General features: G+C 41.2%; 2 protein-coding genes across 3 annotated transcripts in view; one reads left to right on the forward strand and one right to left on the reverse strand.

Moving 5' to 3' along the window:
- Positions 1 to 550: 550 nt before the first annotated feature.
- On the reverse strand, positions 551 to 17,231 carry LOC129710064 (zona pellucida-binding protein 2-like). The gene is given in 9 exon segments (XM_055656754.1): positions 551 to 759; positions 4,878 to 5,055; positions 6,268 to 6,353; positions 8,379 to 8,597; positions 9,712 to 9,861; positions 11,106 to 11,231; positions 14,594 to 14,689; positions 17,010 to 17,133; positions 17,135 to 17,231. Coding segments are annotated over 9 exon segments (1,104 nt in total). The 5' UTR covers positions 17,162 to 17,231; the 3' UTR covers positions 551 to 661.
- A 296-nt stretch (positions 17,232 to 17,527) lies between these two features.
- The window catches only part of LOC129710063 (zinc finger protein Aiolos-like), a 100,778-nt gene continuing 90,506 nt past the window's right edge, over positions 17,528 to 27,799 (forward strand). For both annotated transcript variants that reach the window (XM_055656752.1, XM_055656753.1), the window contains exon 1: positions 17,528 to 17,736. The gene's annotated coding sequence lies outside the window, so the exon portion shown is untranslated. The remainder of the gene's footprint in view (positions 17,737 to 27,799) is intronic.

Genomic DNA, 27,799 nt, shown 5'->3' on the forward strand with positions numbered 1-27,799 from the left:
AGGTTCACGCTGCACCACAGGTTGGCATTAGTGTTTTTAACAGGGTGTCGTGGCTTGTTCCTTGTCCATCAGTGAACCTAATAAATGCCACAATCCCCGTCTCCACAAACAGTTCTACATGCACCATTTTAGCAAGATAGTGCAATCCCTGACATCTGCTGCAGATCTTAATTTCACAACGGATCGACAAGTACAAAGTAAAAGAATTGGCATTTGATTTTAGAAAGGATTATTTTCAGAATACAATCAGTTTATTAAAAAATGTGTCCTATGTTTAAGGATGGTTTTCATACATCCTAATCCTTCATGGATGGTTTAATAACCTCAGTATTTGATTATATGGAACATTGGATAACAGAACCCCCTGGTTACACTAATGCTAAACATTAGCGGAGGGGATGTAAAGACAGCGTTTACTGATAACCAACTGGAGATAATGCCAATCTAATTAGGAAAGCACAAAACAGTTGTTAATCTGTACAAAACTAGATCTTTCAGCAGTTGCTCCCAAATAGAATCCACAAATGCAGCGTTTGAATATAGATAGACCTTTGTAAGACAATAATGCAATTTTACTGTTATGACTGGGTGAAATTAATTTTGTTTGGAGAGCAGTATCAGTGGTTGAGATGAATATAAAATTGAAAGAGGACGGATGTGATTAGCAGGCAGTTGCTCCGTAGTAATTAATCTTGACACTGGTGCACGGTTTACAGTATACATCATTGGTGGGACTGTACATTCCGTGATCACAAACCACTGAGGGAGAAAATGTGGAGACACAGTTAGAATGTACTGCATGGCAGCTCAGCTCAAGCAAGACTACAAAGCTCTGGATCTGAAAGTGGGGACGTTTTAAGAGTTTTAGGGTTGACCTCTATCTAGATTTACTTAGTTTTGCAGTTAGCACTTAATCTAACATTGACCTTAACTTTAATATTAGCTCGTGGCAATCTGCTTGGTGGCGGCATAGTTAACAAGGTGAGCAACCAGAACTGATTACCTGGCAATAACTCTGTAGAAGAGCTGGCATCTGTTTTACATTTTACCAACAGGATGAGTTCAGCCCTGCCTGAGTTTGGTGAATGGAGATGATCTTGTTGTCGTTTATTTCTGATGAGGAAGTTAATCTATTACACAGTGGGTGGCAGGGTCATGATATGTGTTGCATACACAGTGTGTGTAGGGGGAAGCTGACAACATGCCTGTACTCTGGGAGCTTCGGGTGCAAACCGTGTGGCCAGTTGGTGGAGCTCAAACTCCAGGTTTTGAAGCTTGAGAAGCAGCTGATTTACTGTGGTCCATCTGTGAGGCTGAGTGTATTACTGCAGCAAGGAATCATTCTGTAACTCGAGTCATACAGCACAGACACAGGCCCTTCAGCCCACCTCATCCAGGCTAGGAGAGTTAGTAGAGCTAGTCACATTAGCCTGCATTGGCCCATATCCCTCAACATTTCCTATCTGTGTCAGTGTGTAAATGCCGTTAAACATTACTAATGTACCGATGCTGCTGCTTCCTTCGTTACCTAATGCATATCCTCTGCATGAGGAAATTGTATCCTCTCACCTGAAACCTCTACCCTGGAGAAAATGAATGTGACTATTCATCTTAGAAACATACAAAATAAGTTGCAGGAATAGGCCATTCGGTCCTTCGAGCCAGCGCTAACATTCAATATCATCCAACATCAGTACCCCGTTCCTGCTTTCTCCCCATATCCCTTGATTCTGTTAACTGTAAGAGCTATATCTAACTTTCTCTTGAATACATCTTATCTTTGCCTCTTGTACAAGGTCTTCCCTGAATCATTTTGGGTACATTTCCAGCTTCATGACCTCCTTCTGTAAGGCAAGGTGATCACTGTCCACTACACCACCAATCCTGGTATTATCTGTACAGTTACTAAACATATTAACTACATTGTTATCTAAATCATTAATATAGATGACAAGCAACAATGGACCCAGTGAGGATTCCTGCAACACACCACTGGCCCCAGGCCTTCAATTTAATACCCCTCTACTCTGACTCCTTCCGTTGGGTAACTCCCTCTAGATGCCTGGTACCTATCGGACACGACTATCAAGCAGGACATTGTCAAATGGCTTGTTAAAGTCCACATGGACACTGTCTGCCAGTCAGTCAGCGTCAATCCTCTTGGTGATCTCTTCAATTATGGGTGGGGTAATGTCAGTTTTGAATTTCATTTTTGGCAATGAAGTTGGGCAGGTGAAAGAAGAATCAATGGCGAGAATTCTTTTTGAAGGTGAACATATCGCAGTCAGATTTAGCACAGGTATGGAAAAGACCAAAACAAAATTGGGACATAATTCTAAAGCGGAATAAAGCAATTTACCAGAATAAAGGAATATTGAACCATTAAATTTAACGATTAATTTTGCAGAAGTGGACTGGAAACAGTAATTTAGTAGTAAATCAGTTGGAACAACAGGGCTTAGAAAAAGACACACGAGTTAATGTTTGATCTGAAAGGTTCATTCTGTTTCTCCATCCACTAAATCTGCATTTTTTGCTTGTTTCAGATTTCCAGAATCTGCAGCTTTTGATTTCTGTCAAGAGATTGAAAGAAAACTGTTTTTATGTAAAAGGCTCCTGGGCAGTTACATGAGTAAACATGTGTCCACCTCTCTGTGTGCCTGACATAAGGCTCCTGGGCAGTTACATGAGTAAACATGTGTCCACCTCTCTGTGTGCCTGACATAAGGCTCCTGGGCAGTTACATGAGTAAACATGTGTCCACATCTCTGTGTGCCTGACATAAGGCTCCTGGGCAGTTACATGAGTAAACATGTGTCCACCTCTCTGTGTGCCTGACATAAGGCTCCTGGGCAGTTACATGAGTAAACATGTGTCCACATCTCTGTGTGCCTGACATAAGGCTCCTGGGCAGTTACATGAGTAAACATGTGTCCACCTCTCTGTGTGCCTGACATAAGGCTCCTGGGCAGTTACATGAGTAAACATGTGTCCACCTCTGTGTGTGCCTGACATAAGGCTCCTGGGCAGTTAGGCAGGTACATGAGTAAAACCTGTGTCCACCTCTCTGTGTGTCTGACATATTCATTCTTTCCTTGAACTCTGCCATCTAAGGGCTGTTAGATTTGCCACCGCCACCTCTGACAGACATAGGTTATTTCAGCCTACCTGGTCCATGCCAACCATGATGCCTATCTATGCTCATGCCATTTGCTTGCAGGCTGCTAAACATGTTTCCCACATTACAGGAAAATTAAATCACTGTACATGTCAGAGCTGTACACCAAACATGTGCTGCTCAGTTATATATTACACGTTCAGTCACCCACAAACAGGTGGCAGTATGGTGTTATGTTACTGAACACGCTGATACTGTTCTGTGTGAGTCAAATCTCTTGCCGTTTGTGACTGGGCTTGTATTCACTGGAATTTAGAAGGATGAGATGGGATCTTATAGAAACATATAAAATTATTAAGAGATTGGACACGCTAGATGCGGGATACATGTTCCCGATGGTGGGGGAGTCCAGAACCAGGGGCCACAGTTTAAGAATATGGGCTAGGCCATTTAGAACTGAGATGAGGGGAAACATTTTCACACAAAGAGTTGTGAATTTGTGGAATTCTCTGCCTCAGATGTCATTAAGCTCAGTGGAGGCCAATTCACTGGATGCATTCAAGAGAGTTAGATAGAGCTCTTAGGGATAGCGCAATCAAGGGGTATGGGGAGAAGGCAGGAACGGGGTACTGATTGTGGATGATCAGCCACGGTCACATTGAATGGCGGTGCTGGCTCAAAGGGCCAAATGCCATACTCCTGCACCTGTTGTCTATGAATCTATGTAAACTACCACCACCACCACAAAGTAGAACTAGAAAAGAGAGAAAGTTACAGTAAGAGAAAGGAGTGTAGCAGTTGGGATGTAACGTTACAGTTGTACAAGACATTGGTGAAGTCACATTTGGCGTATGTGTTCAGTTTTGATCACCATGCTGTAGCAAGAATGTCATTAAGCTGGAAAAAGTGCAGGGATGATAAAAAGGATGTTGCCGGGACTTAGTGCCTGAGATCTAGGGAGAGGTTGGGCAGGCTAGGAATTTATTCCTTGGACTGCAGGAAGATGAGGGGTGATCTAATAGAGGAATATAATATCATGAGAGGGATATATAGAGTGAATGCAGTTTTCTTTACCCAGAGTAGGGTAATCAAGAACCAGAGGATATACGTTTAAGGTGAAAGGGAAAAGATATAATAGGGACCCAAGAAGCAGCTTATTATATAGAACAAGCTGCCAAAATAGGTAGTTGAGGCAGATGTTATAATTTTAAAGACATTTGGACAGGTTCATGGATAGGAACGGTTTAGAAGGATATGGGCCCTACACAAGCAGGTGTGCCTATTGTATATGGGACATCTTGATCGGCATGGAACGGTTGGGCCGAAGGGCCTGTTGCTGTGCTGTGTGACTGTATGATCAGTGTCCATACATTACTACAGTAGATGTTCAAGGGCAAGTTCCTATTTACAATTTAGTATGTGCAGTACACTTATTATGTACACTGTGGATGGCTTAATTGTAATCATGTATTGTCTTTCTGCTGACTGGTTAGCACACAACAAAAGCTTTTCACTCTACTTTGGTACACGATAAACTAAACGGAACTGTATGGATAATATCCAAATAGACGCAATAGTTTTGAAAATATCATAAATGATGTTTAGGATTTATATTTGGGCCACCAAGTATAAAAGCAGGAAAGTGACACTTTAGCCAAGACGTTTGTTGCTCAACAAACACTATGGATGCCTTACAATAGGAAGGATATAAGATGTCTATACAGTCAGTAACTAATACAACCAGTAGCTCAGGACTCACCACAGCACTCGGCACAATCTAAATGGGTTAACTTGTTTTTCCCAAATCCTGGCCGACAATGATCCACTCGCGTTGTTTTCAGAGAATTTTCAATGTAGTAAAATGTAGGCATGTTATCCTTCATAAGGTCCAGTGCAATACTCTGTTTCTTGAAGAAAGCCTCAATACGACCTCGGGCCTGAAATTAAATCAAGCACAAATGGAGTAGAAATGACAGGACAATTTTACGCAGGATGGAAGGCGATAAAGTTCAAATGTATAGAAACTTTCAGTTACCACAGATAATGTGTACTTTGTACTATGTGGTTTTATTGTACAATACGATACTGAAGCCATTGGCCATTGCTTCGATGATATTCCTTCAAGCTATCTACCATTTCTATTTGGGTGCCATAAATGTATACCAGGGTGTGTGTACTGCTTTCCTTCCTGAAGTCAATCACAATCTGCGTTGTCTTGTAGACATTGTCATCTAGGAACCAGATTACGAGGCTCTCACTTTCTTGCTCGTTACCATTTGATATCAGACCCACTACAGTGGTGTCATCTGCAAACTTGTACGTTGAGTTGGATTGGTATTTGCCTACAGTCATGAGTGTATAATGAGTATTCAGATGTATTTTAAATAATGTAAATACTTGAACGCTGTTTGCTCATTTGCCATTTTATTCATAGTCACATTTTGTCTTTTTTGACCAGTTAATTTAAATCAATCTTACCAGGTTTGGCAAATCATATCTGGTAAATCTAAGCCTGCTCTTGTTTGTATTTTGGCTTCTATTGTTCTTTTTTGAAGCCAATGCAAGTTTAAGTAGATTGACTAACATATCCATACTATGTATACCTTCATAGCTATGTCGGATATGAGACCATTCCAATCTCAGAAGGCTTGTACAGAAAAGTGAATGCAAAAATTCAAATAATTTTACTGGAGCCCATTAATAGCTAGTTAGATGACCACTTATAAAGTTCAATGCACCTTTGAATGGGAACAGGGATCAGAGTTACTTATTGGGATTCAGCACTAAGGCAATACCGTTGAGATCTTGTCACTGCCTTTTCACTTCCCCATTCCTTCTGAAGGCTTCCTGTGTGACATTTTCAATGTACAGTGGACTATCACAGGTTGCTGGGCAACACCTGAAAAAGGCAGAATTCCTTCCATACTTTCCCCGACTCAAAATGCTACCATCTAAAAATGATACTGTCTAATATTTGGTCTGAAACTGAACCGTACCCTTCAATGTTAAATACATTAAAATCATGGTTTAAATGAGGGGCAAAATTATTTCAAAGGAACATGGTGAGCTTATACTGAGGTCTGCGTACCTTCATACAGCTTAGACTTGAAGTATTCTCATCATTATATTTTTACACTTCTTAAACTTACCTTCTCTACCCTCCTGTTTGTTTCATCCTCACAATCATGTACGAGTTTTTTGCAAATTTCTTCCCATCCATAGCCAAAAGGATCCACTGTAAAAAAAGGTTTATGTTTTAAACTGTGCTGAATTTTGTTCTGCAACTCAGCATCTCTTTAAACTTAGATATTAGTTTAGTTTCAAGGATCCAGTGCAACTTTTAAAAAAAGACAGACCGAATTAAGAAATTATTTAAAAGTAAAAACTGCAGGTGCTATAAATCTGAAATATAAACAGAGAAAGGTGGACAGTAGTGTGGAGGACAAAGTTATTGTTTCAGGTTAATAAACCCATATCAAAACTAGAAAAGTGGGAAATCAAACATGATTTAAATTAAAAATTAAAGAGAGGTGGACAATATAAATGCAATGGCTTATTGGACGGAAATCAAGATAATCGAGATGGCACAAATGATGTTAAATCTGCTGAAGAGAATGGTGAAGGCTTGTTGGACTATCAGACATCACACTTTAGATTCATGAGACCTCTGGGAGAGGTGGGACCTCCACAAGCAAGAGAGGAGGAATTTCAGCAAGGCACCTCACCACCACAGTGCATTGTGGCTATTGCCGTTTGGGAAGGTTTAAATCAGGTCCTGTGAAGTTAAACCATGATCATATTAAATGGCGGTGCAGGCTCGAAGGGCTGAATGGCCTACTCCTGCACCTGTTTTCTATGTTTCTATCTGTAGGGGAAGGGAATCAGAATAGAGTAAAGCTAAGCCCAGTGATCCGGGTGCTTAGAACGGCAAGGGGAATGGAGAAGGGTGGTGACAGGGGCAATGACAACAAGTGTGTATCAAGGGCAGAGCAGACAGGCATAAGAAAGCAACTGAAAATAGAGCATAGATCCTCGTGGACATTGTGAATGCCCATGGCTTTGGTAGTAAGATGGATTTTTAGTTTAGTTTAGAGAAACAGGCCCTTTGGCCCACCAAGTCCACGCCGACCTGCAATCCCCGTACACTAGCACCATTCTACACACTAGGGACAATTTACAACTCTGCCACCGTACCATTCCATTTAGTTAGCAGCACAAGTAGAAATAAATGATATAATCCAACAGCCATTACAGAAACTTTGAAACAATGTGACCAAGGTAAGGAATTCAATAGTTAGGGATATTTGACATTTTGCACCCCATAAGAGTAATTTATATAACCTCTGACATGATGATTCCTGGTCTAAAGGATTTGTTCAGGTGCTGTGAAGTTAATCTTTGAATTATCAGTAAAAATCTGTGCTTATTCAAAATAATTATTTAGCAACATATTGCATACTAATGCAAGTAGTTCTGTTATAACATGATAGTTGTGTTTATAAGAAACCTTGCATTGTAGAATATTGTGTCCAGAAATCCATTGTGTCAATGGTGAAAGAAAGAACTGCAGATGTTGGTTTAAATTGAAGGTGGCCAATGGTGAAACAGGTTTAGGGACCGGAGAATTTCAGACTCTCAGCAAAAGTGTTTTTTACTCCTGCAGTATTTTCCAAAAGCATGGTCTTTTGAAATAGGCTTACGTTTGTGTTCTTGCAAATATTAAAGGCTATATGTTATATTGTTTAAACGGGTATCACTGCACGAGAACAAAAGCGATTGCTTGTCCCTTTCAATTGCCAACTGTGGGGAACTACAATGTAGATCTTAGTAGACGCAGGTGGGAAGGCTCGATAGTAACGTTCTCTCTTCTCTCCCCAAGACTATTTATTTGCAGTACAGCTTTTTTTCTGCATGTTAATTTCCGAAGTAACTTTTAAGTAATTCTCTATTTCCCGACCAAAATCTCATTAAAATCAATTTGGCGACATAATACGAAGTGTTCCCTAATTCATCAATTGTGTTGTATTCCATTCTCGGTATGGAAACACACGATATAGTGGAACGACCTTTCTTTCTTTATGAAAATTCCACCTACTCAGCAAGATTACTATTTTTTTATTTTTTTTTAAATCACACCTATATACAAATATAACTTATCCTTAGTACATTTTAATCTTCAATATTTTAGGGAAAATTGATCCAAACATTTAACATCTAAAAACTTTCAATCTCCAGCTGTCCCATGCAAAACAAAACTTACGTTTAAACATAATGAAGAGTTCAGTTACTAATCCTTTACGTGGTACTTTGACAACATGGCATTTCATTTCTACATCAGTTATTCTACTGGTCAGGTCCGCAATTAGCTCCTTTTCCACTGACTTGAGCTTCCGAAAGAAGTGATTGTTGGCGGGATCATGGCATTCATTGGTGTGATACCGTGTTGAAAATGTATACGAATTGTCTGGTTCACGATAGCCTGCAAAATTTCAATCAAAAACATTCTGTCAGTATTGCTAAAAATAGATTTTTCAATACCAGTGATGATAATAACAGTTAATTCACAAGTCCAGCACTCCCCATAATAATTCACTCATATCAATGGCAAATCCCATCCATATCCCAGTCACACTGATACATCCTGATGCCTCACTGCCCCCCAATGCTCATCTGCCCTTCTCCCCCATCCTACCATCACCTTATGCTCACTGATGACAGCTCATCTCAATGAGTGTGTTGCTCATTCCCAGAGATCGTTACCCTTACAATTCCAGAGACTGAAATATATTTTTCCCATCATCTGTGCGAACATTGTGGCCATGATCTGACAGGAGACTCTGTAACTATTGAACCTACAGTGCAAAAAGCCAAGGTCTGTCCGATGGTTTCCCACAGGTAGACTGCTAAAGCCATTTGGCAGAATGCCTCATGATCAGTACTTTTATAGAAGCACTAAGACTACGTAGGTGGTGAGTCGAGCCGTCACTGTCAGTCATGTACATTAAGTCTCAATGCCACTGCACACTTCCTATGAGGTTTCTACATTTCCACCCATCTCCTTCTGGGTTGCGCTGTTTTCAGAGAATGTCTGGCAAGGATGCAATGGTCTTTGTTAACGTTCATCCCAAGAAGTTGCTTCATCATGTTATGCTCCACAGGCTGTTTGCAACGATGTATAATGAGACAAACACGGACTGTGGATGGAAATTCAATAAAATATGCACTTTGATTCTGCTTAAAACTTGCTGGTTTTCCAGTATATGAAAACTTGACATGTGCATGTTCATGCTAAGAGATGCACTGAAGCTTGGTGCATTTCCTCCAAAGGCCATTTTACGGTTTGACACTGTAATAACTGCTGAAACGTATTGCTGGTGGAATGGTTATAAAATGAAAATTGATGTTACGTTGACATAGTGTAAATAATGTAAGCAAACATAATGATGTGCTGCGTACAGAGAATTACACCAAATGATTGTCCCACATTGTATAACTATACATTTTCTGAATAGAATATACTTTCGAACAAAAGCTGAAAGTGTGGAAATTCGGAAGTTCCAGTTAATATCCCAGTGCAATCCCAGAGTATTTACCATATACTGAGAATTTCATATCGAGAAATATTTCCTTATTTGAATCCACATCCTTGTAGGATACTGTACATGTGTAATCTCCTGACATGGACTTGTCAAAGGATTTCAGTATAAGTCGTCCTGTTACAGATATCCTAGCGTAAGTCTCCCCTGAAATGAAACACAAAGCAAAATATTGTAAAAATCTTAGACATGTATTTCTTGAGAGAAACTGAATTGAAACACATTCTTATGAAATTTTCCTGATCTCCAAGTACACTGACATCTTATTTGTGGTGCATTGCAGATGACCCAAAAAACCTGAACATAATAAGCTTGGAAGTTAGAGGAGTGAGCCAGTGGCATGATCCTCAACTCCTGCACATTCCTGATGAAATGTACGCATATTCACGATCCAATGGTGGGATTATTTTGTTTTTAATATGTTTTATTATTTGTATATGTATGCTGAATGAAATGACCGAGTAAATAGGGTTCATAAATAGGGTGATTTCTTAAATTAATGAAGGGGACTCGGTGGCTGCAGGGCCTGTTTCCATGCTGTATCTTTAAACAAAACAATGATATCAAAAGCAACCTTTTACTCATCCACAAATTTATTATTTAAACATTTGAAGGAGTGGTTTCATAATGCTTGTTGCAATATTAGCTAATATAATCACCCAAGTGTGAAGTAATAAACGTGCTGCTATAGGTGCAGTTTATTTAGGGCACATATCCTCATTCAAATCACATTCTTAGTAATGTATATGTTGTACTTCCCAAAATAATTGTCGCTAATATTGGTTTGTTTTAAAAGCACCTTTAACTCCCCCATGTTGATAGGTGACTTCATATCCTCATTCAAATCTCATTCTTAGTACATATTTGTTTACCCATAATTGTCGCTAATATTTCAAAAGCACCTTTAACTCCATGTTACCCTGCAAGGTCTACAACCCACCACAATATCCCTTCTCATCAACAACCTTTTCCACTCTTATCAGAGTCCTTCCATAAGCTCGGGTACATTACAGATTTTACAACCTACCTCATTGCGGACATTGGACTTTTTCACTGAAATTGATATGTTCCAATGCTGAGAAACTATATTCTGCAATCTGGTATTTTTCTCTTTAGTCTACCTTTTGTACTCGTGTTTGACTTGATTTTATTCATAAATAGTATCATCTGATTTGACTTTAGTAACACAAAAGCTTTTTATTGTATCTCAATATACGTGATATAATAATAAACCTAAATACTATCAACAAAACTCTTAGTTATTTATGGCACTGTAGCTATAACCAACTTTCATCTAGAAATAAACTCAACTCATTAATCACAACCTCTCAATATTGTAATAGAATAGAATTGCTGGATAAAGTTGATGCTGAAATACAAAAGAATCTCACCTTTAATGTTTCTTCCTGTTGGACCCACCCATATGAAATATGGATCTACTAATTCTTTTTCTGACAGTTCCTCAGTTGTACAGAGAAGCGATGGACTATCAGTGTACATCTTCACATAAACTTTAACTGAAAAAAAGTAATGAGAAATGTCATGGATTATGTAATTGGAATATTTAATGTACAATGTAATGATTTATAGGCAGTCCCCAGGTAACATAAAGGTTTATTCTTGAGAATGGTCAGCGAACTCGTTTTACGGAAAGCCAGAAGCATCAGTTTTCTGTAGCTACTCATATTCTACCAGTACTCGGCACACACTTACTGTAATTCTTTCATTTCATGAAATATCTTTTATACTCACCATAATAATATCCATAATTATATGAAGAGAGCAGATACTGTGTCCACTTTTAGTATCATTATTATTACTATTTTGAAAAATTCTGTTACATTTAAGGGAGAATTTGCATAAACCTGGATGTCCGTAAGTTAGGTCTTCTATCACACAGGGAGCCCTTGTAGTTATTACAAAAGACTGCATCCTTATTTTATACACGCTCTCCCTTTTCTTCTCCTGACCAATAAAAATACTATTAGGGTACCTCAATGACCATTTCTCTCATCTGATCCCAATGGCCAGCTCTTAGTGAGTTAATCCAGCAAATATGTTATTGCAACATATTTTTAGCAGAGTTGGATGGGAATGCAGTGCACTGGCTCAGCAACAAAGGCCATATAATATAACCATATAACCATATGTTATATGGTTATATTATATGGTTATATTTGAATGTGACTATCCAGTTAATATCCATTAAAACAGCAAAATGGAAATTGAGCACATTACATTTTATCTACAGGGATTATTAACCATGCCACATTGAACATTTTTGTCCAATGTAACTCCTGTGATTTCCTGTCTTCATGAATTGAAGGACAACAACACAAGAAAGTGAGAGCATTACCGTTACATTATAGATACTGATACATCCACATGGATATTGAGGCGGTCATACACTTTAAGGCTAATAAAACAGCATTGATACTGATAGGGATTCTGAGATAAAACTAAGAATAGTTAAAGAAAGACAAAGCTGGATGTAGTGCACATGCTTATTTAATGGAAATGGTCCAACTTGTTCATGCAGACCAGGTTTTAGATTAGATTAGATTAGATTAGATTTATTTATTGTCATTCAGACCTTTCGGTCTGAACAAAATTTTGTTTCCCTGCAGTCATACATATAATTTAAAAAATGACAAAAACACACAATCAACACAAATTTAACATCCACCACAGTGAGTTCACCAAACACCTCCTCACTGCGGTGGAAGGCAAAATCTTAAAATCTCTGTCTCTTCCCTCTTTGTATATTGTATATATATTCCTCTAATCCTCTCCTATTCATCTACATGTCTAAATGTTTATTTTTAACTAGTCACCATTGTACCTTCCCCTAAGCGAATGTGCTCCTGGCAGCTCATTCCATATTCCATAACACCAGTTCTGCATAAAAATGCCCCTCTTAAATATTTCTACTTTCAGCTTAAACCTATGCCATCTGTTCGACCCCGAGAAAGAAATGACCATTCACCTGCTGAGCCCCAGGAATAACTAGCAGTTTTTCCATATAACTGAAGCTCCTGGTAACATCCTGGTGAGTCCTGGTAACATCCAAGTGAATCTTTTGTGCATGTTGTCCAGATTAATGTCACCCTTCTTATTGCTGGACGATCAGAACTGCCCTTGTTACCTATTTCCTTAATATACCTGTAGAATTTCTGTAGACTTTCCTTACATTCTCTGTTGGAATATTTCACGTCCTCTTTTTACCCTTCTTATCTATACTCATATTCAAAGGATTTGATTCATCCCAGCTGTCTCCGCCTGACATATGCCTCCTTATTTCTGACTAGAGCTACAATAACTTGGATGAGAACATACAAGGCAGGATTAGCAAGTTTGCTGATGATACAAAAGTAGGTTGTTTTGCAGATAGTGAAGATCGTTGTGAAAGATTGCAGCAGGATCTGGAGCGATGGCCAGGTGGGCTTAGTAATGGTTGATGGAATTTAATACAGAGAAGTGTGAGGTGTTGCATTTTGAGACTTCTAACAAGAGCAGGACCAACGCAGTAAATGATAGGCCTCTGGGGAGCAGGGGGATCTAGGTGTGCAGGTGCATGGTTCCTTAAAGGTAAAGTCGCACATATATAAGGTGGTCAAAAAGGCTTTTGGCACATTGACCTTCATCAGTCAGAGTATTGAGTATAGAGATTGGCAGGTCATGTTGCCGTTGTATAAGACGTTGGTGAGGCCGCATTTAGAATATTGTGTTCTGTTCTGAGCACCATGTTATAGGAAAGATATTGTCATGCTTGAAAGGGTTCAGAAAAGAATTACGAGGATGTTGCCAGGACTAGAGGGTGTGAGCTACAGGGCGAGGTTGAGTAGGCTAGGTCACTAATCCTTGGAGCGCAGGAGGATGAGGGGGTGATCTTATAGAGGTGTACAAAATCATGAGAGGAATAGATCGGGTAGATGCACAGAGTCTCTTGCCCAGAGTAGGGGAATCGAGGACCAGAGGACATAGGTTCAAGATGAAGGGGAAAAGATTTAATAGGAATCCGAGGGGTAACTTTTTCACACAAAGGGTGGTGGGTGTATGGAACAAGCTGCCAGAGGAGGTAGTTGAGGTTGGGATTATCCCATCCTATGAGAAACAGTTAGACAGGTATATGGATAGGACACATTTGGAGGGATATGGACCAAGTGCAGGGTGGTGGGACTAGTGTAGCTGGGACAATGTTGGCCGGTGTATTAAAATTGGGCCAAAGGGCCCGTTTCCACACTGTGTCACTCTGACTCTAATATCGTTTGTCAACCAGGTTTCCTAAACCTATTAATCCTGCCCTTCACTCCAAAACTGATACGCTGTCCCAATCTCACCATTAAAAGCTCCCACTTGCCAGATGTCACCTTATCTGTAAACAATCATCTTCAAATCAACCTCTGCAAGTTTCTGTCTAATACTATAAAATTGGCCTTGCCCCAAGGAGTAATGGCAAACATTCAACGCAATTGATATGAAAGTATTTTAAGGAATAAATAATAAGTTTAAAACAAAAATGTGAAAATGTTTGGTGCTAAATTAGTCATAATAAACTCAATTTATACAGCTTGACAGACATCAAAGATCGGGTTAAAATCAAATAAATGTAAATGGATCTTATTAATATCCCTTTGTCCAAAAAGCATTTCAATACATTAATAAAATATTAATTAAGACTTGATTTTGTTTACTGTTGTGAGGTTCTATGTCTCTGCTCCTTTAATCTTTCAACCTTATGTTGTACAGTTCTCATTTGTAACTGCCAGTCATTGATCCTTGGTCACTCACTTATGTTATTAGTTCCTTCGATCCAGAGTCGCTGCCTGTTCCACTGAGTTACTCCAGCTTTTTGTGTCTATCTTATGGTATTAGTTACCTGGTTTGTTGCTGTTGCCATAAATTTGTGTGATGGTTTGATGTCCGGAGAGTTCATTGTTATTGTCTGTGGTTTTAATGAACTCATCAGATTTGCCTATGTTGAAACAAAGTACAAACAGTTGTATTATTTCTCCCTGCTGAGACTAGCCCTATTCCATTTTCTGTCTTTCGGGATGAACATATTTTGTAAATCCATATATATGAATACAAAATTGCACACCGATTTCAGAAATTAAAACTAAGGATCCATTTTGTAGTGAAGATCAGAGTTTGGCAATGTTTTCAGATGGTTGTCATTCAGCCACTGTCTTCCCATCGGATACAGATCTACAATGGAAATTCCCAGCTCGCAAAGTATAGAGCCATAGAGTGATACAGTGTGGAAACAGGCCCTTCGGCCCAACTCGCCCACACTGGCCAACATGTCCCAGCTACACTGGTCCCACCTGCCCGCACTAGGTCCATATCCCTCCAAACCTGTCCTATACATGTACCATCTCCCAATTTTGTTAGCCCTTGCTGTCTCCTCCCCTTCCTTAGCCCTCGAGCTGTCTCCTCCCATCCCCCAACCCTCGGGCTCCTCCTCCTCCTCCTTTGTTTCCATCCTTCTCCCTGCCACCCCCTATCAGTCTGAAGAAGGGTTTCGGCCCGAAACGTTACCTATTTCCTTCGCTCCATAGATGCTGCTGCACCCGCTGAGTTTCTCCAGCATTTTTGTGTACCTATCCATGTACCAGTCTGTTTCTTACACGTTGGGATAATCCCAGCCTCAACCACCTCCTCCGCAAACCTACCACCCTCTGCATGAAAAGGTTACCCCTCAGATTCCTATTAAATCTTTTCCCCTTCACCTTGAACCTATGGTCTTCGATTCCCCTACTGTGGGCAAGAGACTGTGCATCTACCCGATCTATTCCTCTCATGATTTTATACACCTCTATAAGATCACATCTCATCCTCCTGCGCTCCTAGGAATATAGATCCAGCCTACTGAACCTCTCCTGATAGCTCACACCCTCTAGTCCTGGCAACATCCTCGTCAATCTTCTCTGAACCCTTTCAAGCTTGACAATATATTTCCCCATAACATGATGCCCAGAACTGAACGTAATATTCTAAATGCGGTCTCACCAACATTTTATACAACTGCAACATGACCTCCTATACTCAATATTCTGACTGATGAAGGTCAATGTGCCTTTTTGACCATCTTATCTGCCAGCGACTCCACCTTCAAGGAACCATGCACCTGTACTCCTAGATCCCTCTGCTCTACAACACTCCCAGAGGCCTACCATTCACTGTGTAACTAATTCATATATTTTCCATATAAGAGAGAAAAGGAGACACAAACTTTCACCAGAGATGGTGTCTGGCCTGTGGTGTTACTCCAGCACTTCATTTCTATCTTTTTTGTAAACAAGCATCTGCAGTTCCTTGTATCCACCAATGTTCTGCTATTGGCTTCCTGTTTCTCACCTGCACACAACTAACCAATTCAATTCAACTCAACTTTATTGTCATTGCACAGATACAAGTATAGGTACAACGAAATGCAGTTTAGCGTCTGGTCATAGGCATAGTGCAAGATAGGAAAGAAAAATACAGAAAAATACAGAACAATGTAAGAAGAATACTGGTTAACAATGTGGATGGAGAGACCAAAGATATCTAGCGACGTAATCCAGTAATTGTAAATAGGACAGAGTTCCTTCAACTCCACTGACACACAGGGCCTGGCAATGCAATTGTTATTTTGGCCTGTGAATGAGTGGGCAGGTGACCTATCTGAACTGATCAAGAGGCAGATTTAAAAACCAAATAACTCGTGGGCTTAAAATAGTAATCATTCAAGAACTACCAAAATGTTTATAGTGGAAATAAGGGAAAGCCAAAATGTAACCCTACTTAGTTGCAGTAACAAAGACAATTACAAAGAAGCTCAACCAAAATATCTCCAGTTCATGTAGACTCTGGTGGAAGGACACGAAGGGCAGCCACGGAAACAGTGTATTCTCTACACATGCAGCCTGATAGCAAAGTTACTTCCACAAGTGGTCAGTGGATCAGCTGGTTGAGAGTTGCCAGCAGAAAAACAATGGTCAGAGTAGAGGAAGAACGGCTTGGATGGGAATTGTTTATAGGATGAGAGTTGGTGGAGAATGTGGGGTGGGGGAGTGAAAGGGGGATGGGGAGGGGTGGTGGAGGGGTAGAGGTGGGCCAGGGCTGGGCAGGGGGCAGGCCGCGTAGGGTGGCGGTCGTGGTGCGGAGGAGACGGGTACCCGGGGCCGAGGACACGATGCCTTCAGCCCGAGGCCCGTTCCCCACCACACTGTTAACTTTCAAATCCCCAGCGGCTGTTGCAGCGTGTGGCGGGGACGTGGCGAGTGGCCTGGCGGGGGGTAGTAGCTCACCTGGCACAGCGGAGAGAATGATGGCGAGGGCGGCGAGCCGGAGCGGACGCGTTAGGCCGCCGGCTTCACTGCCCCTCATGGTCGGCGAAGCCCGACAGAGTAGGCCGCGCACCAACCGCCGCGCCGCGCCCGCGCGGGAAGACACCGAGCATGCGCAGGGCGGCGCCGCTTCACTGCGGCTGCGCAGACAGCGCGAGCGCTGGTCGTCGTCGTCGTCGTCGTCGTCGTCGTCGTCGCTCGCTCCCTGTCGCCGGTGGCCGCTCCCGCTCCCGCTCCCGCTCCCTGTCGCCGGTGGCCGCTCCCTGTCGCCGGTGGCCGTGGCCGCTCCCGCTGCCGCTGACCCAAACCTCTTCACTTTGACGGCTTTGGCCAGAAAGATTCATGTAAACATTGACGAGATAGAGGACGATCTGCCAATCTTGTCGCTCTTGTCCCTCCCGCTGACAGGCGCCGCCTCCTGAGTGCGGGGAGGGGGAGGGGGGGGGAACGATGAGGCGACGCGCGTCGTGCACGCCCTTGCCCCGCCCACCGCGCGGGCACGCGCTCCATCCAGAGACCTGGTATCCGCGTCTTTACGCACATTATCCCAGTTACGTGCTGGCGTCACGGAAGAGCGGAAGCGTGCGTGGATGGATTCTCCCGCCTGACACTCGGTGTGAATGTTTCCATGTGAAATTGCAACAGCACTGCCGACACGTGGAGTTGACCAAACAGCGACAGAGCGCAGGTTAGCCTCCAGCGCATCGGCATTCCTGACTGGGATTGGGAATAATTATAGGCATGTCCTGTGGGTTATTTTGTAGGATTACATCAACTTTTATATATACAAATTTGAAGGGTGGGAATAGTCTTGGATGGTAATAATAAGGAAAACGTTATATAGAGGTGGTGAATTTATCAACCAGTTTGTATTTGCTTTGTTTCAGTTGATTTGGTTAGAATTTCCGCATAAGCATCCCGTGACAAAAACGCGATCTGATGTTGGTCGAAGCTTAAACAGTAGATCTCAAATTGTGGCAGTCCGCAGTAGTACAAACAGGATATTAACTTGATTTTACTTTAAGTTGATATTAGATCGAAGGGTTAGCGGAAAGGACGAGAACAAAAGTTTAAAGTTGCGAAGGTCTTGCGTGATATTTGAAAAATTATGTTATTTCAATGTTTATGTATTTAAGGACGTTGTAAATAACGTGCGGTTGATTCTGTAGCGAAACACGATGGAGTGTTACTTTCTTGAAAAGAGCCGATTAATTTAACTGTTATGTTTACTTCGCCGGGTTCGTGTGTGTGATACATCTGGATGTGTTATTACGATTTAAAATATTTAAGACATTTCAATGTATTCGAATTATGCAATAGTCTTTTGCAGAATGTTTCTTGTAAACCCAACTTCCTCTGGAGGCCTAAATTATATGTACAAAATGCTAGAAATCGGAAATAAAGAGGGAAAATCACTCAGCATTCGTCGATGGGACGGAACAAGGGATGCTTCGGGTGCAATCCTGTTATCAAAAGCCGCAGATGTTGACTGGTCTTGCTGAGACTTCGAGCATCCATGATTAGTGAAGGTCCAATGTGGACTTCATCTTAATAATATACAAAACAAGTGCGTTTTCACCTAACGGTGCCAGAAACGAACGTTCGTAGACTTCTAACGCGCAGTTAACACGGGACGGTTGGTCTGGAATGGTACGGAAAATTAAGAAGGTTTCATAGTGTACTCAGATCATGCGAATAGTAATTGTGAATTTCACCGTGAAATGTTACTTTTGGAATGCCTTTTTAATTGGAAGTATTTTCTCTAAAAAGTAATGAGTGCTCATTGTTTCTAACGTAAAACATAGTCTGTATTTTATGTAAACAAAAATGCTGGAGAAACATCTATGGAGCGAAGGAAATAGGCAACGTTTCGGGCCGAAACCCTTCTAGAGTCTACATTTAATATACTATCCATAGATGCTGCCTCACCCGCTGAGTTTCTCCAGCATATTTGCCTACCTTCGATTTTCCAGCATCTGCAGTTCCTTCTTAAACAGTCTGTATTTTATAATGATTTGTTGGTAAATCAAATTGGCTCCGGCTTGATTCCCGAACTTGCATCCTCTTTGGAATGAGTTGAGTGAGCACCATTATTTATGACCCCCATTCAAGAGAACACTTGACGTAACCCAATTAAGATGATGGTAAAATTTGAACTTGTTGATAGCTTCTAAGAAAACCTGTCATGTGAGATTATTTATCCCTTGTAGCTTTCTGAAGCCGAATCAAATGGAACCACTTGGCACGATATGGTGGCTTGTACTTCCTAATCCTCCAATACTATTTTAGCATAATTTCTCGCCCACAGGAGGCGCTGGGGCGATAGGTAGGGAAAGCCAGGGCAATAAGAAATAGACGAGGCGGGTTATCTGTAATAACCCAAAGGCATGGCTCTCACGCAGCAAATCTTGGCTTTTGTTACTCATGATAATGATTTATAATAAATATATCCAGAAGTGAAAACAACTATAATAATTCCAGAGAACAGAAGTCACTGGTGTTCTCAACTTCAAGAGTGGATAATTTATAATCATTATTTTGTTTCTTGATAATTTACACTTAATATATAAACATATAACAATTACAGCACGGAAACAGGCCATCTCGACCCTTCTAGTCCGTGCCGAACACGTATTCTCCCCTAGTCCCATATTACCTGCGCTCAGACCATAACCCCCCATTCCTTTCCCGTCCATATAAATATCCAATTTATTTTTAAATGATAAAAACGAACCTGCCTCCACCAACTTCACTGGAAGCTCATTCCACACAGCTACCACTCTCTGAGTAAAGAAGTTCCCCCTCATGTTACCCCTAAACTTCAGTCCCTTAATTCTCAAATCATGTCCCCTTGTTTGAATCTTCCCTACTCTCAGTGGGAAAAGCTTATCCACGTCAACTTTGTCTATCCCTCTCATCATTTTAAAGACCTCTATCAAGTCCCCCCTTAACTTTCTGCACTCCAAAGAATAAAGCCCTAACTTGTTCAACCTTTCTCTGTAACTTAGTTGCTGAAACCCAGGCAACATTCTAGTAAATCTCCTCTGTACTCTCTCTATTTTGTTGACATCCTTCCTATAATTAGGCAACCAAAATTGTACACCATACTCCAAAATTGGCCTCACCAATGCCTTGTACAATTTTAACATTACATCCCAACTTCTATACTCAATGCTCTGATAGGCCAGCACACCAAAAGCTTTCTTTACCACCCTATCTACATGAGATTCTACTTTCAGTACATGCAGAACATGCTGGATTTTAAGAATTATTTCTCGGCATTAGTTGAATATATTTATCCAATAATGCTATGATTCGTTGGCACTTTAGTGTGTTAGAGATTCTCCATCATTTAACTGTTTTGTGCATCATGGAGATGTTGTCAAACAGTGCAAAATAAATAAATGTCCGAAATAAATGTACACCAATCTCCAACATTCTCTGGTGTCAGTTTCCAGAAAAGTATTATTCGTAAAATTTCACTATCCTGGCCTAGGTGAAATCTGAAATGATCATCTGATTATAGCTAGACACAAACAGCTGGAGTAACTCAGTGGGTAAGGCAGCATCTCTGGAGTGAAGGAATGGGTGATGTTTCGGGTCGAGACCCTTCTTTAGACCCAAAACGTCGCCCATTCCTTCTCTCCAGAGATGTTGCCTCACCCGCTGAGTTACTCCAGCATTTTGTGTCTACCTTCGATTTAAACCAGCATCTGCAGTTCTTTCTTACACATCAGATTATAGCTGTCTGGATGTATACAATTCTGGAATGGAATGACAAGGACCTCTTGGAAAGCAAGAATCGGTGGTGACCTTAGACAATTCCTCTGAAGCATACCTGCATTTGCTCTCCCCAAATGCACATTTCACTAGCTGAATGATTCCAGCTTTTTCTCAATGTTTATGATTTCCAAGGTTTAGTTTTTGTTGTTTTTTTTAGTTTAGGACTTCAGATAAAATTGACTTTACATAAAACATTCTTTACAAAAATTGGGATATGAGCTATCCCATCCAAAAATTCTCAGAAAAATCTTGGGTGTTCAGCTGCTCTCCAATTAGAAATGCTCAGATTCATGACCTGTTGCTGCCTAAGTAACCACAGTGATCCACTCAAATGGAACAGAAATGAAGCTGAAAAGTGTTGTCAAACGTGAATAGTATTTTGTAGACAACTTTATTACTTCACATTAACGTAACATTTTAAATCTCAAATACAATGAAGAGCATACCCAATAGAAATTTTCCAACCGGGGAGTGACAGATTTTCACTATCCTTCAAGAAGGATTTATTCCTGTTTAAATGTTGTCTTGTTCTGGATTGCTTTTTCAGACCTATTCCTATCAATTTCTTTAATCGACTATATCTTTGTTCAATGCATTATAAGTACAGTTCAATACAGCCAATCTTCAAGATTAAACTATTTAGCCTCAATATTATTCTCGTGAATATGCCCTGAGGACGGTTGCCCATGCTTGTAAATCCTTTCTGAGAAAATGACCATCATTAAATGTACGGTAGACATAAATGCTGGAGAAACTCAGCGGGTGAGGCAGCAGCTATGGAGCGAAGGAATAGGTGACGTTTCGGGTCGAGACCCTTCTTCAGACTACATTAAATATATTATATCTGCATGACTAACCAGCACTTTAACTACGATATGACTCCCACCTCTTTGTATTCTATGCATCTTAAGATAAAGCAATGTTACATTATCAATAGAGTCATAGAGTTATACCGAGTTGTACAGTACGAACGTGGGTCCTTTGAACCAATTAATGAATGCCAGTGAAGGCACTTTCCTAAGATAATATTTTTGCCTGCTTTTATTCTATATCTTTAAACATTTCCTAGTGTACCAATGTATCAATAGCTCAACCTGAAGAAGGGTCTCGACCCAAAATGTCACCTATTCTATCCAGAGATACTGCCTGTTCCGCTGAGTTACTCCAGCATTTTGTGTCTATCTTCAGTGTAAACCAGCATCTGCAGTTCCATCCTACACATTGTACCTATCCAAATGTTTTTAAACAATGTAATTGTACCCACCTCTACCACTTCCTCTGCCAGTTTGTTCCATATACCCACCACCCTCTGTGTGGAAATCTTAACCCTCACGTCTCCTTTTCTTCTCTCACCTTAAACCTATGCCCTCTAGATTTAGACTACTCTACCTTGGGAAAAAGACCATGATCATTCATCTAATCTATGCCCTTCATGATTTCATAGACAGGTGTGTGCCTTTCCAAATCGTGTACAATCAATTTAGTTTACCACTTGTGGACTCCAATCCACTTGTAGAAACATCTCAAGGATAAACAATGGAAACAGGATGCACTGAAGCTCAATTCTGAGTGTCACAGCAAAGGGTCTGAATACTTATGTAAATGTGATATTTCAGTTATTTATTTTTAATTACTTTGCAAATATTCCTAAACCCCTGTTTTTGCTTTTATATTATGAGTTATTGTGTGTAGATTGATGATAAAACAAATGAATTTAATCCACTATAGAATAAGGCTGTAACGTAACAAAATGTGGAAAAAGTGAAGGGGTCTGAATACTTTCTGAATGCACTATCTGTATATAGGAAAGAACTGTGGATGCTGGGTTAAATCGAAGGTAGACACACAATGCTGGAGTAACTCAGCGGGACAGGCAGCATCTCTGGAGAGAAGGAATGACATTTCGGGTCGAGACCCTTCTTCAGACATCAGCCTGTCCCGCTGAGTTACTCCAGCATTTTGCGTCCCCCACATAATACAAAACTAAAGATACACTAAAACATACAAATAAAACACTAAAAACAACAAAATAAGAAAGGGACATGACAGGCTGTTGGCGAGACTTATGGCGCCACATGGTAGGGGGTGTAATGAGTGTAGCCCAGGCCGTGCTGGCTGCCTTTCCGGTAAATCCATTCGATGGTGGGGAGGTCAGAGCCAGTGATGGACTAGGCAGCTTTTGTCAGTCTTTGTCGCTCCTGGGTATTCAAGTTGCCTACTGTACACCTGTAGAAGTTCAAGAAAATCCTCTCTGACATAACAAATCTCTGTAATCTCCTCACGAAGTAGAGGCTTTGCTGTGCTTTTTGTACAATTGCTTCATAGAAACATAGAAAATAGGTGCAGGAGTAGGCCATTCGGCCCCTCGAGCCTGCACCGCCATTCAATATGATCATGGCTGATCATCCAACTCCCTATCCCATACCTGCCTTCTCTCCATATCCCCTGATCCCTTTAGCCACAAGGGCCACATCTAACTCCCTCTTAAATCCAGCCAATGAACTGGCCTCACCTACCTTCTTTGGCAGAGAATTCCACAGATTCACCACTCTCTGTGTAAAAAATGATTTTCTCATCTTGGTCCTAAAAGACGTCCCTCTTATCCTTAAACTGTGACCCCTTGTTCTGGACTTCCCCAACATCGGGAATAATCTTCCTGCATCTGGTCTGTCCAACCCCTTAAGAATTTTGTAAGTTTCTATAAGATCCCCCCTCAATCTTCTAAATTCTAGCGTGTACAAGCCGAGTCTATCCAGTCTTTCTTCATATGAAAATCCTGCATTCCCAGGAATCTGTCTGGTGAACCTTCTCTGTACTCCCTCTATGGCAAGAATGGCTTTCCTCAGATTAGGAGACCAAAACTGTACGCAATACTCCAGGTGTGGTCTCACCAAGACTCTGTACAACTGCAGTAGAACCTCCCTGCTCTTATACTCAAATCCTTTTTCTATGAATACTAACATGCCATTCGTTTTCTTCACTGCCTGCTGCACCTACATGCCTACTTTCAATGATTGGTGTACCATGTCACCCAGGTCTCATTGCATCTCCCCTTTTCCTAATCAGCCACCATTCAGATAATAGTCTACTTTCCTGTTCTTGCCACCAAAGTGGATAACCTCACATTTATCCACATTATACTGCATCTGCCATGCATTTGCCCACTCACCCAACCTATCCAAGTCACCTTGCAGCCCCCTAGCATCCTCTTCACAGCTAACACTGCCCCCCAGCTTCGTGTCATCCGCAAACTTGGAGATGTTGCATTCAATTCCCTCGTCCAAATCATTAATATACATTGTAAATAGCTGGGGTCCCAGCACTGAGCCTTGCGGTACTCCACTAGTCACTGCCTGCCATTCTGAAAAGGACCCGTTTACTCCTACTCGTTGCTTCCTGTCTGCCAGCCAGTTCTCTATCCACATCAATACTGAAACCCCAATACCGTGTGCTTTAAGTTTGCATACTAATCTTTTATGTGGGACCTTGTCGAAAGCCTTCAGAAAGTCCAGATATAACACGTCCACTGACAGATATAACACGTCCACTGGTTCTCCCTTATCCACTCTACTAGTTACATCCTCGAAAAATTCTATAGGATCATCAGTCAACACTCCTAGTTTATCCAGACTGTCCTTATAATTCTAAAGCTTCCAGTCCTGGCAACATCCATATGATTCTTTTTTGCACCCTCTATGGCTTAATATTTCCATTGGTGTGGTGACCAGAACTGTCCACAATACTCCAGGTGCAGTTTCACCTCTGTCTTGTACATCTGTAATATAACAATCCATCTCTTGTACTCAAGTTTGATTATTTTTGAGTTGTTCACCAGTTTTATGTTATCTGTACCTGGAACTCTGAACTTCTAGGCTCCTTCTCAAATCAAAGCTTTTGACTATTTAGGAAGTACATTGACCTTTCTTGATTCTCAAGTCTTGACCTCAGTTGGCCTCACATTGAATACAGTTGCTTCGGTTTTGCCCACTAACTTAATCTGGCCCTGAGCAGATTCTAAGGTACAGGTCCTAAAGTACAATACTTGCTTCATGACCCAGCAGTACAGGTGGCTGAGAGATATTAATCACATCTTGACAACTGGAATACAAAGTCATGTCATCTAATGTCATTTTTCTGTAAATCAATCGATTCCTTGTCCATCAGTTACCTCCATTTCCACGCACTTTCATTTTAGTAATAGAACTTATATGGAGGAAGATCAAATGTCCCCTTGGAGTTCATATAAGTATCATCCTTGGCAATCTCCCTAGTTGCATCTTACATATCAATGCTGCTGCGAAGATTGCTTCAGACAGTGCCAATGTAGCATTGAATCAAGTGAATAAAGCACCAATGCTGCACAGGGTCTCAACCCGAAACGTCACCCATTCCATCTCTCCAGAGATGCTGCCTGTCCCGCTGAGTTACTCCAACATTTTGTGTCTAGTTTTGCTAAAATGCTCATCAGACTTTTGTTTTAATTTGTGTTATCCACACCTTTTAGTAATTGGGTAATGACTCAAGTTGGCTTGATATTGTGAGGGTACTTTGTAGAGATGAAATGCCTCCTTAGAACGAGCCAACATTGGCCTGGTTTCCTTGTAACGCTGATGTTGATGAACATTACAATCATTGCATCTCGTGGAATATAAACTGTTAACTCTGGTATTCCTGGGAAGGAGCCTTGTAATTGGCTGTCTCTTCACCCCACTGCCATAAGTTGTTCCTGTATTCAAGGCAGCTGTTCAGTGTATGAATTTGACAGATGTGTTGTGTTGTCTTGCGGGTCAGATTTAGGCTCTTTATAAGATGTCACTGTACGCACAAGCTGATTGTCACTGAGGAAATTCTACTTCAATGACACGGCCAAATAAAAACAGCAATCTGAGGTGCTCAAATCTACATAATGTATACAAACATATGTATGTTACATGAAGATGTACACAGAGTAATTTGAACAGAAAATAAAATTGTGATTAAAATAAATGTGCTACTCTAATTGCATTGGATGAGGAGAGGTAGAGAGAATTCTGATCCTTGGGATAAGTCTGATACAAGGACTACTGTTGTAAGGCATTGAAAAATATTAGCATTTTGAATTCATTAGACTTCAGCAACTTTAATCAGCAAATGTATTCAAAAGCAACCAACAGATTAAGTTGGGAGCAGGTGGAACAACAGTCATGGGTTTAACTCTTTGATACCAGCAGTTTCATATTTGCATCAGAACGAAAAACGGAACAACATTTAGTTGATACTGTATTCAGAGTGCATTACTGGAATGAAATTTCGGTATTCTCAGGGGTTTCAGAAACCCACAAAGAAAAATAACACGAATGATTAAAGGAGCAGGCAACCCATCTGGGCAGGTCTTAACCTTTTAGGAGGAAGATGGCAGGAACATCAGCTTTGCTTCTTTCTGTTCCACATTTTCTAAAGCCGCAAACATTTGTTAGAATCCAGTTCAACGGAAATCGAAAGGATCCGGGAGACAGAAACAGCCTAAGCAGGGTGGAGTACACCATCTGTATCAATGGTGCTGAATAGAACCAAGTACCTAGGTGTAAATATTACCAAAACATTTGTCCTGGTTCCAACCAATTTGATGTTATGTCCAAGAAAGCACACCAATGCCTCCCCCTCCTCAGAAAACTAAGGAAACTTGACATTTCTCCAACAGCTCTTACTTATTCTTGCGTATGGTGTGCACAGCCTAAAGTTGTAGGAAATCTTGTTCTATTTGATCTTATTTGAATGTGCACGCCAGGTTGATTGCATTCGTCGAAACAGGGCGGACCACGTGAAGGTTGCAATCTGAAGACTAGCTGCTATGGCAACTGTTCTGCCCAAGAGTGCAAGAAATTGCAGTGTTGTGAACACAAGGTAGTCCACTAGGCTCTTGATGAGTTACTGAGCTTCTAATCTCCCTTGTTGCGACCCTTACACTTTTTAGAATCTGCACTTTCTCTATAACTGTAACACTATATTTTGCACTTATTTTTTTTGATTGCACTAACTGATGTGCTCATGCTTGGTATGTTTGACCTGGATAGCAAGGAAAACAAAGTTTTTCACTGTATTTCGGTATACGTGACAATAATAAACCGATACCAATACACGTACATTCGTTCACGGGTTATATCCAAGGTATAAGGGGGGAAAAGGGACATGTGTATGCAGATACACACATACATGTAGATCTGTGTACATATGCTCACACGGCCAAACACATGCATATACATATACGTGTTTAAAAGGGTGGCACAGTAGAGCGGTTGGTGAGTTGCCCACACACATGCAGACAACCCTACACACAAAAATGTTGTTCTGGGGATTGTAAAGGGCCTGTCCCACTTACGTGTCTTTGGCACGCAAATTAAGCGACCTCGTGGTCGCGTTGAGCCGCGACGGTTACATGCGTACGCACAGCCGTCTGGAGCGCGTGACGTCATTTGAAGATGGACACAAAGCTGGAGTAACTCAGTAATGGGTGATGTTTCGTGTCGAGACTCTTCTTCAGTCTGAAAAGAAGGGTCTTAACCCGAAACGTCACCCATTGCTTCTCACCAGAGATGCTGCCGGTCCCGCTGAGTTACTCCTGCATTTTGTGTCTATCTTCAATTTTCTTGGCCCCGCTCTGGGAGTAGAAGTGGGGCGGATTAGGACTGCAACGGCCGTGAGCCCCAGGCCGAGCTCAGCAATTGTTTGGCTGCTGCTGCTGTTGAGGTGAGACATTGCGTCACGCCAGGGCCTTGGGCCTGTCCCACTTTGGCCGTCAGTTCTGCGACAGGCCGTTGGCGGACGAAAATTTCGTTCACTACAAAAATTTCGGAGTCCCGCGCGATGTTGCGCACACCTACATACCCCTACTCGCTTCTAAGTGGGACCGGCCCCGCACGGCCATAAGATGCCCGTGCGCCTCAACGCGACCACGAGGTCGCGTAATTTGCGTGCCAAGGACACGTAAG

Source organism: Leucoraja erinacea, chromosome 27 (assembly GCF_028641065.1).
Source record: "Leucoraja erinacea ecotype New England chromosome 27, Leri_hhj_1, whole genome shotgun sequence".
NCBI classification, from domain to species: Eukaryota; Metazoa; Chordata; class Chondrichthyes; order Rajiformes; family Rajidae; genus Leucoraja; species Leucoraja erinaceus.